Source organism: Calonectris borealis, chromosome Z (assembly GCF_964195595.1).
Source record: "Calonectris borealis chromosome Z, bCalBor7.hap1.2, whole genome shotgun sequence".
Taxonomy (NCBI): Eukaryota; Metazoa; Chordata; class Aves; order Procellariiformes; family Procellariidae; genus Calonectris; species Calonectris borealis.
This window is the reverse complement of record NC_134352.1, coordinates 67,331,743-67,346,493: the sequence shown is the minus strand read 5'-3', so window position 1 is coordinate 67,346,493 and position 14,751 is coordinate 67,331,743. Positions and strand designations below refer to the sequence as shown.

Genomic DNA, 14,751 nt, shown 5'->3' with positions numbered 1-14,751 from the left:
AGCCATGGTATCGTAATTATAAAGTTGTATAAAAACCTGACTTAGCTTAAAAAAATAAAGATCAAGAATTGATACATTTAATCAAAAGCAATATGGCTAGGAATTAGAAGCATATTAATGCGCTAAAAGATGTAGTCAGTATTACTTGCATACCCTTCAAGAGTACAGTGTTACAGCTGCAACACATCATCATTTCTGTTCACCATCTTCTGTTACACTAAGAGCAAACAGTTCTAGGGGCATCAGGAGCTTTGCAAAGCATTAAGGTTTTCTATTTATCTGTACTTTCTACTACACTTGTTACTAGAACACTTTAGTGGAATGGGGTAGGTGAAAAGCTGTAGGCAGTCATTCCTGTTTCCAGAGCAGAGCAACCATTCTGTCCACTCCATTTTAAACTACAAGAGACCATTTGAAGAGTTTGAAAAATACTTAAATTAATTTGCTTTCACAGGAGAAATACTTTTGTTGAAGCTTTCATGTTAGGATTAATCATGGACAAACACATTCTGAGTTGTTAGGAAGTACAGAGTAGATAATACCTCTACAAAAACAGTCACTATATGTTGGTTTCTCTACTTAGAATCATAGAATGGTTTGTGTTGGAAGGGACCTTTAAAGGTCATCTAGTCCAACCCTCCCACAATAAGCAAGGACATCTATTTGTTTAGAATGGGATAGAACAGTCACCACAGAAAAACATAAAATATACCATTTTGGTCCAGCCACCTAATGATTAGGTGTATTGTACTTAAGCCACACTAATCATGTACTTGAAGAATGGAAAAATATGAGATAGCTGTTACTCCAAAACAACTGCAGCAATAACATTTCAAGTCTGACTTAGAATTACTTTAAAAGTGAACTACTTTAACTCTTCCCTTCTTCCCAAATGCTTCTGAAGCAACGCTTCAGAAAACTGGATTTAAGTTAAGAATTTTTGCAAAGTACCAAGGAATTTCAACACAGTTTGGTTTAGCCAAAAATATTCTTCAAAATTATTTAGATATTCTATAGATGGCTACTTACCATCTGTATTTCAACCTAAAGTGAGTGTCCAGGAATGTATGCCTTCCAGGGTTCCAGGTACAAGTCATAGGATACGTGAGTTTTGACACCTGATGCACAATGCAGCTTAAGTTCTTGGGCTTCTCTGGGGGCACTGTACAGAAAAAGTTAGCAATAATTAATCTATACATTTCAATCCAGTAAGATTCATGCTAAGTGTCCCATTAGAGCAATTTCAGTGAACATCAGAAGTATTTATAATCAGATTTATTTCTAAAGGAGGGGGCAAAAAGTGCTCGATACCATCCAGCAATAGAAGTCAAGAAGCTGAACCAGCTGCTCTGAGAAACAGTAAGCTATATAAGGAACAAGCACCTGACAGTAAGGAACAGCACAGAAGGTTTCTCATTCTTTGAGGCAGAAAACCTGGTATCAACCATCTCTCATCTAAATCCATTTTAATTCACACAGAAAAAAATGCTAATAAGCACTACAGCTGGATTGGCATACGCTGACTTTGCCAATAACCTGAGCTCTAAGGCAATTGTGATATGTCTGTTCTCCCCCACCTGAGCTAAGGAAGAGGATGCTTTAGCTGCAAACACCTACAAGATAACGGATCTTCATTAATGCACTTTAGTAGCATGTAAGACAGTTTTTCAGAGTGCAGCTGAACTATTTTTTTTCCCTTCTTAAATTCAAATCACAGCATACAAGAAGTTTGTTTCTAGCTTTTAGAATATCACTATTTAAAAGAGTATAATGCACTTGAAGAATCTTATTTCCTTTCAGGCAGAATGCTATTTTCAACAGAACTGCCTTATGAACCTTAGTTTTGTTCCTGAATAGCTGTATTCTTCTCAAACCTGTTGTTATTCTCATTGTTTACAGAATTTTTCTTTAATTGACACTATGAAAATAGTAGCTTTAAATACAAATAGTAGCTTTAAATAGTAGCTTTAAATACAAATGCATCTCAATATTCATATGTGAATTACAACTGTAGAATGTTATCTGTACTGTCATCCAGTTTATCATCTTAGGATATTGTATCTGTCCTCACCTTTCCAGATATTTTGCCTGTCACATCTTTTCTGATAAGAAATTTACTCCTCAGAAGTTGCAATAGAAAACACTGGTTTTCTGTGAAAGCATTTTGTAACTCATGCTAGAGCCACATTAGTTTAAATTGTGAACTCAAACCAGCCTTTTGTACAGACCATGCAACAACTGCAATACCTTTTGCCAACACCAGGAGGCAACATAATTCATCAGCCATTCATACTCCGACATTAAGGACACTTGAACACTTTATAAATGATCCACCAACTTATTAAGTAGTAGTGTATTAAGTTATTCATGTTACTTTCTCAAGATCTGAGTCTTGTCTCAAAGAGCACTTGCTCTGAACTATGCAAGTGCTATCATGCTTGAAAAAGGAAAGTTTATAATTAGTTAAAAGTATTTTCTTATATATAGAGGTAGAGTAATCCAAACAGTATGTTCCATCCTTAAGGCAGTTCAAGTTAGCTTTAATGATACAGATAGACTAAATATTTCTCAGTCCATTAATGAAGAAAACATTAATTTCATAGTGTTATTCTGAAAGCAGGATATACAACCTTATTGTATTTCCTTAAACACTGAAACAGAAGCAAGTAGTAAGGAAAAGTTAGTTTATTTCCTAGGATATATTTCAGTTAAATTCACATCTTCTTTCTGTAATTTAAGTCTTCCTGCTTCAACATTTTTCTGTTTTCTTCCTATTTCAATACTGAAATACTCCAGGGTATTTTCTGTTTTCTAGAAAACTTTATTCTGTGCGTATTTACTAGCTTTGGTGGCATGTAATTTGACAATGTTTTTATACAATTATGCAGGAACTGAGGGAATGGAAATGTGCACATTTTCTATTGTTCACATTCTCTTCCCTGTTTCTCAAGCAATTTTCTTATGACCAGAATAAAAGGTAAGAAAAATGGTACTTACAGCCTATTGTAACTGTAATTCCATAAATGTTCTGCTCAATCTGTCCATCTGCTAAAATGTTGCATGTCAGAGGCGTAGCCAGTGAAGAAGTATCATTAAATGTGACACTGGAAACTGTTCTATTTATTTCACGATACTGTTCTTTAGGTACCACTCTATTTTTGATTTTCCAGATAATTTGATTAGCATAGATATTGCCAAAGTCAAGACAACTCTCATTCAAAATGCATAATGCTGTGAAATTGGAACCAAGGGCCAATACAGGAGACTCTGGGATGATGTGACCACAGGACTGTACAAGTCCCCCTGAAACTAAAGAGAAAAAGAATTGCATCTTTATTAAAAATTACAGAACATTCCATAATCAATATTGCTGATAAACACTACTGTAATGTTAAAAATGCTACATGCATCTAAGCAGGAAATGAATTAGCTACTTGACAGTTATAAAACTGCAATGCATTAGTGGACCACCAAGCAGATTTAAGGGGAAAAACCAGTGTAGTGTTCCCCAGGCTTTGCAAAAGCATTTTACCAAGCAAGGAAAGTTCTATTAATAAACAAGGGCCTTCAGACAGAGACACGGATTGAATGTTTATATGTTTTGAAGGAGAAAGGTAATATACTTGAGATTACTCTTTGCAGTTAAAAAGGTGTTTTCTGTGAGGAACTTAACAACAAAAAATTGTGCTGGGGCAAGGGCGCATCCCTGCTGCGCTGGACTAGTTTTAATAAGAACTGCATGCAAACAGTTAAATACTTTAGTTGTCCATTTCAAAAGCTTCAGTGTGTATACTATAAACATATTTGGGAATTATTGTGAACTCTGCATATTTCATAGTACTCTTTTTACAAAGGAAGTTCAATACAACAATAAAATTGTCACTATTGTACAGAGGTAGATAAAGAGAGAGGTGCCAAGTTTTAAAGATGAAACAGATGACTGAAATACTGCCTTGAATCAACAGCCATACCAAACATCTTGAGGATGATCATTTGCTACACAATAGCAGTGGCCCACAGCTCTTACTTCATCAAGCCGCTCTCCATCATTAACCAGTCCTGGTTAACTGGGGAGGTCCCAGACGACTGGAGGCTTGCCAATGTGACGCCCATCTACAAGAAGGGCCAGAAGGAGGATCCGGGGAACTACAGGCCGGTCAGCCCGACCTCGGTGCCGGGGAAGATTATGGAGCGGTTCATCTTGAGGGTGCTCACAAGCCATGTCCGGACCAACCAGGGGATCAGGCCCAGCCAGCACGGATTCATGGAAGCCTGGTCCTGCTTGACCAACCTGATCTCCTTCTATGACCAGGTGACCGCCTCATGGATGAGGGGAAGGCTGTAGATGTGGTCTACCTGGACTTCAGTAAAGCTTTTGACACTGTCTCCCACAGTATTCTCCTAGAGAAGCTGGAGGCTCACGGCTTAGACAGGTGCACTCTTCGCTGGGTAAAAAAACTGGCTGGACGGCCAAGCCCAGAGAGTTGTGGTGAACGGAGTTAAATCCAGTTGGCGGCCGGTCACGAGCGGTGTTCCCCAGGGCTCAGTACTGGGGCCGGTCCTGTTCAATATCTTCATCAATGATATGGATGAGGGGATCGAGTGCTCCCTCAGTAAGTTTGCAGACGACACCAAGTTGGGCGGGAGTGTTGATCTGCTCGAGGGTAGGAAGGCTCTGCAGAGGGACCTGGACAGGCTGGATCCATGGGCCGAGGCCAACTGTATGAGGTTCAACAAGGCCAAGTGCCGGGTCCTGCACTTCGGCCACAACAACCCCAGGCAACGCTACAGGCTTGGGGAAGAGTGGCTGGAAAGCTGCCCGGAGGAAAAGGACTTGGGGATGCTGGTTGACAGCCGGCTGAACATGAGCCGGCAGTGTGCCCAGGTGGCCAAGAAGGCCAACGGCATCCTGGCCTGTATCAGAAATAGCGTGGCCAGCAGGAGGAGGGAAATGATCGTGCCCCTGTACTCGGCACTGGTGAGGCCGCACCTCGAATCCTGTGTTCAGTTTTGGGCCCCTCACTACAAGAAGGACATGGAGGTGCTGGAGCGTGTCCAGAGGAGGGCAGCGAAGCTGGTGAAGGGCCTGGAGCACAAGTCTTATGAGGAGCGGCTGAGGGAACTGGGGTTGTTTAGCCTGGAGAAGAGGAGGCTGAGGGGAGACCTCATCGTGCTCTACAACTACCTGAAAGGAGGTTGTAGTGAGGTGGGTGTTGGTCTCTTCTGCCAAGTAACTAGCGATAGGACGAGAGGAAATGGCCTCAAGTTGCACCAAGGGAGGTTTAGATTGGACATTAGGAGAAATTTCTTTACTGAAAGAGTGGTCAGGCCTTGGAAGGGAAGTGGTCAGGCTGCCCAGGGAAGTGGTTGAGTCACCATCCCTGGAAGTATTTAAAAGACGTGTAGATGAGGCGCTTAGGGACATGGTTTAGTGGGTATGGTGGTGTTGGGTTGACGGTTGGACTCAATGATCTTAGAGGTCTTTTCCAACCTTAGAGGTCTTTTCCAACCTTAATGATTCTATGATTCTATGATTGAGCCTATTACACTAATCCACTAGTAGCTTATTGCTTTAACAGCATTTAGTCTGACCAAGGCATGCTTTCATTTAGACACCATTTGGCATATGTGAAATTAAATTTCAGTTTGCTACACTGACCAGCTCCAGTGATGTCAGTGGAATCAAAGCAACCTTTCACTGACCAAAGTCGCTCTTCACTACCCCTGTACACAGATGAGTGATCAATAGCAGCAGAAGTAAGTATTGGTTTAACATACATTATTTTACCATAGTATTAAGAGCACAGACTACGTCTCTCTATCCTAACAGACCTTGCTTTCTGCCCCCACCCCACAGGTATCTAGACAAAAAGCAAGTATGTGCTCAAGCATCTGATTAAAGTAGTTCTGTAAGTCTCTTGTGTTTGAGACACAGAAGTCTTACCTTCAAGAAAACAAATATTCAAGAGCAGATATAAGCCATGGGCCACCCAGTTCCACTCAGAAAACATGCTGCACAGAATTCCTGTAACAGAGAAATATATTGTTTTTTAAATTTAAACTATTACTCTTCACTTTAGATCACTGTCAAATTTAGATTCGTATTTGACCTATGACAATTTCTCAGGTATGCACCTGAAAGCATTAGTATCTTCTCACTCTAGAGAAAGAATGGGCATATCGTTTCCATTTTACTCACTGCTCTAACAAAATCCAATGTCTACTTAAGATAACTGATGCAGTTCAAAACCTCTTTAGTTACAAATTTAACAAATGCATCAGCTTAAGGTTTTCATGTCGTATATGGAAACAAGCTTCACTGGTACTTCTGTGGGAGGTTCAGTCAGAATAGAGAGCGTAACACTGTCTCAGCTTTTAAAACAGAATCCAATGAATTTGATTGTGGTTACCATACCCACCTAGCCTTCAAAGGCACTGATATAAATTCTTTGCACAAGGTTCAGAACAACTCACTACAAAAACTGTGTGTCTCATTCACAAGAGTGACTTAAAATACATTTTAAGAATTACGAAGCACAATGCTTCCAATCAAGAACTATTGACTACTATAGAAAAAGGATTAACTAATTCTTCAAAACCTTACACGGGAGTTTGTAATTCCTCAAAAGTTGGGAATTTTTTTTAACATCTTATGTTCTTTATTTCTGTATTGCAGCAGAGCTCACTTGTTCTGTTTTGGCAATTCTACAAAACAGTTTAGAGAAAGTGAAGCATTCACAGAGCAGCTTCCACTCCCATTGTTTTGAAGCCAATCTCTTCTGGATTTCTCAACTTGTAGTTATAAAGCAGCCCTAAATTACTAAAAGCAAGCAACCGTTCTCTACTAAGCATATGAGCTATATTATTTTTAGTTATATTTATGCGCCTTTACAGGAATAGGTAGATTGGCTTGGTCAAATAAGGCATTTGGTCCACAACCTGATTTCTAGAAGCAGACTTCATACTGTTCTTATAGCTAGAAACTAAACACAGAATTTCTAGGTTACTAAGATTTGAAGTCAGATTGCCTGTAGCAATCCTGCTTCTGAAGTTTTATTTTCACTGACCTGATAGAGCTTCTTCGGAAACTGGTATTCTGTGCTTTACCCCTATAAAATACAACTCACTAAGAAGTTTAAAGGAATTCCACAGCATTCCCTAGAAAGGAAAATTTAAGAGCTACATTTACTATTATCAGAAGGAAAAGAAACTGCAATTTATGACAGAAAATACCCCTTTGCTTTGATTGCATATGGTTTACTTTACAATAATGACAGAAAGACACAAGGCATTTCATATAGATCAATAAAACTAGACAAGACATTTAAGCACTGATGTATCAATACCAAGCTAGAACTCATTCCTTAGGCATCACCATATGTGAGACTTTTTTCTTCCTTCAAATCAAGGTAGACAGTATAATGTAAAGAAAATCTCTATTCACAAGAATTAGTAACCAACAACTAAATGACAGCCAATCTCAAACCTGTACAGCAGCATCTTTGTAAGGCTCACCAACGTAGATGTATTTCAGTTAGGACTAAAATAATAGCCATCAGGATCACTCAGCAGTACCTTTATTTACATCTATACTTGTGAGTTCATTACTCAAAGCTCACCAAAATTTCTTATATAGAAATTTTATACTCGAAATATTGCTGATTAGAAGACTTCACAATTATGTGAACAAGCATTTATATTTGCCACTAGAAGTTTTTTTTTTTAAACTAAATAACAAGACTTATTTATAATCAGACTGTAGTTGTATGGAATTAAGAATCAGAAAGCTATTAATTTTTTCCTATGTTACACTTAAGTACTCTCACTGGGCTGGATATGAAAACCATTATACAGTTTTAAGTGCAATACATCTTTAGATATTTATTACAGGCATATAGTAAGAGAACGAAACCAATTGATTTTTGCTTATTATGGATATAAAGTCTTCCAATATCTGAAAAATAAGGTTTCTACCCACCCATGCCTTTCTGCATTCTAAAATCCCAATTGGTTGCACAAATTTTAATAAATTCACACGGTGAATACAACGAAACTCAGAAGAGTATTCTCTTTTGATTTAAGTCTTCAGACACTGAATAAAACCAGCACATAGGAATCTATTTTAGTGTCTTGACTTACTCTAACATAAGTACTGCTTGCTACCTAAAGCCTGTTGTGCTCTATTAAAGATAAACCTTAAGATTCATTATTTTAAGCAAGGTTCATTTAAAGCTCTTTAAATTGAACAGTTTAGTTGCAGAAGATCTGAAACTCATGAGAACCCTGAGAGCAGCTACAAGCTAGGTGGAAAGAAGCAGCAGCTCCACTTCCCTGCTAATTGCCAAAAGCTGCAGAACAACAGCAGAAGCAGCTTCTACACTGAAGTGGAGAGTGAAGCAGATATAAAAAGGGAAAAAGGAAAGTTTTTTTAAAGAACATTCAATATAGCATTTCTCTCCCATTTGGTATCATGACTGGTGCCACATTAGAATGGCAGTGTCAGCTAAGCTAAGTATTGCATCATTACAAAGTTACTAGTTTTCTTTTTGGTAATGATTTATTTCAGGTTAAACAATATTTCCACAAAACTGTTCAAGAACTGCTGGTGTTAAAATCATATTAAGTATGGCTCAGGTTAATAAAAAATACTGTGAAGCACCTGAAGAACATAAAAGCCAACACTTAAAAAGCAGTAACCAACTTAACAGAAGTAGGTGATAATTCTTTATTTTCGCTTATTTTGCTCTAAAACGTAATGTTTTTCATAAGAAATAAAATAAGATTACTTCACCTTTTTAAATAAATGCCATTTCTGTATTCAACTCTCTTCCAAACCTGGAATACAACATTTTACTTGTCCTGACGAGATTCAATTACACATGGGAAGCTGAAGTCCAAATCTCTACTACTTTGCACTCTGGAAAGTTTATTATCGGTTTTGAGGGAGCAAAGAAACCCTCCACAGTTTATAGTACTTATTCCACTGCACTGAGCTCCTGAAAGGCAAGAGCTGAGACTCATGCTCCATCACCTGCTGTGAATGTTAAGTGGAAAGCCCACCCACATATGGCACGGGAAACAAGCAGAGTTGACTATAGTGTCAAAATCATGCTACAGTTCAGCATGTATCTGCTGTTAGGCTGTTCTGATGTATTTTACTTTTTCCCCCTGCTGATCAATGCAGTTTGAAGAAGATTGAAGCTACACGCCTCTGAACCCACAAAGGGGCTATTGCAATCCCTTCTAATGTGTGCTATTTTTTAAAACATTAGTCTCTCTGGCTTTTACTAGACTGACTATTAATTGAAATAGTGGGAAAGAACCAGAGTTACACTTCCATCCATCTTGCCTAGATGAAAGCCGTAAAAAAAAAATGGTGGGGTTTATAACTAGCAAAACAAGGAACCATACTTCAGATTATAGTAAGGAAGATACTTCTATGGAAACTAGTGTTTTCTAATCTGAGCATATAAAGACACTCAGGTGCAGACAGTGCAGAAACCCTGCATATAAGCTATACCAAAACTTCAAAACATAGTGCCATCATTCAAAAGAAATGCTGCTAAACACCAATTGTTCACCATTAGCTACTTTAAGTCAGACTAAGTTGCAAGTCTGGACAACAAAAAACTCTATAGTTTCAGCGAGTATGCAGCACTGCCCAAAGTCTTCTGTTTTACAGACTAGCATAGTGTATTGGGAATCTAAGGTGAAAGTTCAACCTGACACTGAACCAACACTGAGGCAGCTAGTCAGTTCAGAAGCTTTTTTTTAAAAAAGAAAAGCCAAATCAACATTTTATCTATACTTTGTAGTTGTGGTGGACCACTAAGTGAAGGAGAAAGGGAGTCAGAGAAAGAAACTGATGTTAGAAGTTTGTCAGGTTACTTTCATAGTAAGTCTGCCAAAGTGGCAAAGGATCAAAGTTCATCAAAATACTACACAACAGTAAAAACAACATGATCAATTTAGAACTGCTGCCAGTGACAGTCCTTAACTAGCAGAACATAAATTATCTTAAAGAGCAAAAAAAACCTGTTAAAATGTTGCAATTAGATTAGTAAAGACAGACATACGAAACTTAAATGCCATGAAATCAGCCCATTTAATCTCTAAATCATATGGGACTTGTATTATTCTTCACATCCTGCTACCATTTTGAAAGGAAACCACTAAGCCTTTATGCCTGAACCTTAAACTGATGTTTCAGGCAGTGTCCTATGAAAAGCTAGTAACAACCCTAAAGTCAACCTTTATATGCACAAAGTAGCAATAGCATCGAGTTTTATGACTAACCTGTGAGTAATAGTTTTTGAAGAAATATCAGGCATTCATGTAAACCTGGTATCATTAGTTATTCTGAGGAGCAGAGTGAAGTCTTACAGATTAATCTTATTTCATAAATCATGAGAAATACCGCAAAATGAATACAGGTAGATGTCATATGATGAGTTATCACCTCTCCATTTCAGAGAGGTGACAATTACTGTACAAGTGACCTACAAATGACAACTTCAGTTTAAGAGACTGCAGTTCTTGCCAGCAAAGGCAGTTTGCAAGTCAGAAGTGTAGATATCACCATGACCGCCACAGGAAGGTGTTAGGCTAAGGCTCATCATCACATCAATCACGAAACCCCAAAGGTTGCTGGCAAACGGATTTCCAGAAATTCCTCAAAAAAATTAAGAGCTAAGCTTACAGCTGCAAGTGGTAATCTCTCAATAAGAATCTGCATAGCTCAGGAGGACAAAGCAAGGAACCAGTACATAAAAGTGATACTGCATATAGCAGCTACTGCTTGAGGATTTGTTACAAGCCAGGTATTACTTGAAGCCCATCTAAAAGCTATAACTATCCTCAAGGAATTTTGATTACTCAAGCTGTAACTGCTTTCTGATTAGGAGTATTTCATCTCCAAGCTTCCTTCCTTCCTCCAAGCTTAATTCCTTCTTGGAAATATTTATGAGACTCAAAAAACCCCAAACATCTCTAAGAGAATCTCTTGAAAATCTTACATAACATTATATGCACAGAATATTCTGAAATTCATTTTCATATTTAAAATACCTATACACAAATGATATCTTTATCCCTTTCACCTAATAGCTAAGTCATTTCTCCACATTACTCATTCCTTTGCCTCCAGAAGGAGGCTTCTCCCTACCTCTGGGGTTTGAGTATCGCACTCAGAATAAAAAACCCAAACAAAGGGGAACAGATTAAAATGATTGAAATACCTCATTAGAGGCACCAAATATTTGCTTGCAAGAATTAAGTTGTTCTTTCTGGTACCTTCTTAAACTGCAGATCACTTTCTCTGAAATACTTCAGATTTTTTTTTTTTTTGCAGTTAGCAAGTAGCTTTAGCCTAAAAAGCAAATGAATTTATACAAAATAATACCTTAGCATTCCATGTTCTCATCTTGAAATCAAACCTTCAAGACTAACAACCACCAATGCTGGTTCTCCAGTTAGACAGTTCTTGCTAATCTAAGAATCACTCTTAAAAAATTGGCCAAGAGGTTTATTTATTTTCATACAACTCTGCTACAGCTAATCCTCCAGAGAAGCAGCACAGGAGACAGTGTATCTCCATTTTGTGTACAGACTTACAAATGTGCATGTATCTCACCCCCCCTCACCCCCCCCAAAAAAAGTATATATAGGTTTTACTTGAAGAGATCACATTTCTAGACATGTAGACAAGATCCAAATATTTCTTTTTAATGCTTAACTTCCAGCAAGTAATCTCAAATTTTCATCATCCTCTCCTACTTTCCTATTGTGATACACCAACATAAAAATTAAAAAAAGTTTTGTGCTTTCAACAGATAGATACCTTTTACATATCATTATTCCTCTGAAAGTAACAGTATTCAGGAAAAGAAGTATAAATTTTATGTTCTATAAGGGAAAAGCGGGTGTAAGAAAAAAGTCCATAACTCCCAAAAGTATCTGACCTCTTCAGGTTGTGGACCCTTCCCCCCCCCCTCCCTTCTCAGTGACAGGGCAGATCACTAATGACGAAACCATAACCCCACATAATTCTATTACCAGGCTTCTCCTTCAGAAATGCCTCAGAAGTAACAAGCAGCCACCAGCTGGCAATCACCTAGTCAGCCTAAAACAACGATGAAAACTGAGACTGGGATTTATTCTCCTCTGCACTGCCAGCACACTTGGCAGACTGCTTTCCTTTGTGCCTCAGTTTCATCATGTGCAAGATGAAAATAATGACACCGTTTTTCTTTAGGAAGAGTGTCAGAGACCCACTGCAAGGATGACTAGAGCTCTGGAGCACATCGGAAGTTAGCAGACGACCCAGGCTGCTCGCTGTACGTGCTCCTCCCTAATTCCTCAGGGAATGCCTCCAGTAGTTGGACCAGGGGTGAAACAAAGCGTGCCTTCTTTTCAAGGCCAGCAGTTTTCTACCTTCTGGTCTACAGGCAACAAGAACAGAGCACCTGTGTTGAAGGCAACAAAACGCAACGTTTTTCAAGAAGAAAACGCCTGCCGATAATATGGTCAAGCTTATCAGAGAAGCCCAAAAGACACGAGTCCAGTGAGGGTCGCAGCAGCTTTATTAAGGCTGCCGGCATTAACCAGCACCGCACTAGAGAAAGACCCGGATAATCGTCAGTCTTACCCTCCGCGCCACGCCAGCAGGCCCGTAAAACCGTTTCAAGACAGGGGAAGAGTTGCGGATGGGGCACCCCCGCCAGCTGGTACTACGCACACCAGCAAGAAAAATCAGGCTCTCATACCGAGGAGGCCCCAGGCGGCCCGGCGGCGGGCGAGGCCATATTGCATTTTAAGCGCCACGGCCGGGCCAGCTCCGTCAGCGCCCGCCGAAGGGAGGCGAGATGCCGCTGCGGGGAGCGGACGGCGGCAACCGCGCCCCCGCACAGCCCGCCGGGCCGGGCCCCGCTCGGGAAGGTCTGCTCACGGCCGCGGGGCGCGGGCGGAGAAGACTGCGGCCGGACGCCCCCGCCGCCGGGGGGAAGGCGAGGGATCGGCTCGGGAAGCAAGTGGCGCAGGGCTGCCGTCCTCCCCCCGCCTCCCAGTCAGCCCTGGCCGAGCGCCCACTCGCCCGCCCCGGCGTCCCCGCCCGCAGCGCACGGGCCGGGGAAGAATGGGCCAACGCGGCACCGCCAGCGGACGCCCCTCAGGGAGAGGGGCGCACAGAGACGGCGAGGAAGCTGGGGGGGGGGGGCCGGAGGGGAGGGGAGCGGAGGGGAGGGGAGGACCGCCTAACGGCCGCGAGCCTCCCGGCCCTTACCTGCCGCTGCGGCGCTGCCGCTGCCGCCGCCACCTCACGGCGCCCCACGCCCCGCCGGCAGCCCCTAAATAACGGCTCCGCCGCGCCGCGCCATCGCGCCGCCGTACCGCACGCGCGGCCCCACGCCCGGTCACGCTCCCCCGCCCTTCCCTCCTCGCCTCCCGCCGCCATTGGTGCGCGGGGGGCGTGACGTCACCGAAAGGGGGCGGGGGGCGGAGCTTCCCGTAACGCGCCGGCCGGTGCCAGGATCCCGGGCGCGAGGGGTGCGGGCGGCCGGCGGGGGCCGGGAAGGGCGGCGGCGGTCTATGAGGGGAGGCGAGTGCTCCCTTCCGCCCGCCCAACCGCCCCCATCTGCCCGGCGCTCCTCGCTCCCCGCGGCGGTGCCTGGGCCCCCCCTCCCCTGGAGAAACGGTCCCCGCAGGGTTTTCCCCTCAAGGTGTGTAAGGACAGACGAGGGGCTGGAAAGCCCCGCTTCCCGGGGAGGGGGGGGGGCGCAGTCACCTCCGTCGCTCCCTGCGGCTCTTACCTGCGCGGTGGGCGGCAGTCGCGAGACTCCTAGCTGAGGCGAGCTGGACCGTGCCCGGGCCGCCTCCGGCGAGGCCTCTGGAAGCTTCTCCCAGCCCTTGGCCGGCCGGGCCTACGCTACCGGCGCGGCGGGGGTGTCCTCCCGGGCAGGCCTGCGGAGCGAGCAGCCTTCCCAGCGTTTTGCAAGGCTCCCCCGGGAGCACGGGCAGCTGGAGAATACTCTTATCAACAGCAGCGGTGTTAGCAAAACACTGTTATCGAAAAAAAAGGTGTTTGTGGAAGGCTGCGTTGCTGGGAAATGGTCCTTAATATAGATCGTTCATGTGATCAGGATCCAGGGAAGCCTCTGGGTTCCCTTGATGGTTATCCTTGTACATTTCTTCATGCAGTAACCCTGAAAAATGACTTTTGTAAATGGGACATAGTCATGTGCTCTAAGACGTCCTCTTCATTCCAGATTAATTTTTTCCAGTTCACGAGTGAGAAGGAGCACATTTCAATGCCACATCCACAAACTTACACTGTGCTAAAAGTGTCAAAGTAGGCTGTTTCTAGTCAGGAAAGTATCAGACATTGATGCATACCCAAGTTGCTTCCTGCCATACCCCTTAGGCTTTTGCCCATTTACTTCTTAGATTATCTTTGGGCTCGTGTGGGATATGAGCTATATTATATTTTTAGTTACATCTTTAGCGGAATAGGCAGATTGGCTAGACAAATAGGGCATCTAGTCCAATACCCTGTTTCAAACACTGGCTGGCATGAGCTGCTGCTGAGAAACGGTTAAGAACTTTCGAAAAAGATAGTGGAAGATAACCTATTTCTCACGTGTTTAGTATCAGTCTCTGATTATGTTTGGTTTACTTTCTGAGATGGCTTAATATCCCCAACAAAATTGTTGTTATTACTAACTCTGAGAATGTTGTGTATTTTATACGTAACAGAGT

General features: G+C 42.1%; 1 protein-coding gene across 6 annotated transcripts in view; it reads right to left on the bottom strand.

The window, feature by feature from the left end:
- Window positions 1-13,994, bottom strand: part of IL6ST (interleukin 6 cytokine family signal transducer) — a 37,885-nt gene extending 23,891 nt beyond the window's left edge. For 2 of the 6 annotated variants that reach the window (XM_075136917.1, XM_075136921.1), the window contains exons 1-5: window positions 13,280-13,410; window positions 7,068-7,158; window positions 5,945-6,025; window positions 2,998-3,309; window positions 1,030-1,162 (exon numbers count right to left, since the gene is read on the bottom strand). In XM_075136917.1, coding sequence (XP_074993018.1) covers window positions 1,030-1,162; window positions 2,998-3,309; window positions 5,945-6,025; window positions 7,068-7,155 — 614 coding nt within the window. In that variant the 5' untranslated portion in view covers window positions 7,156-7,158; window positions 13,280-13,410. Of the gene's footprint in view, window positions 1-145; window positions 293-1,029; window positions 1,163-2,997; window positions 3,310-5,944; window positions 6,026-7,067; window positions 7,159-13,279; window positions 13,414-13,805 lie in introns of those variants that run through there. The other 4 variants (XM_075136918.1, XM_075136922.1, XM_075136919.1 and 1 more) reach the window with 3 other exon arrangements.
- Window positions 13,995-14,751: the final 757 nt, after the last annotated feature.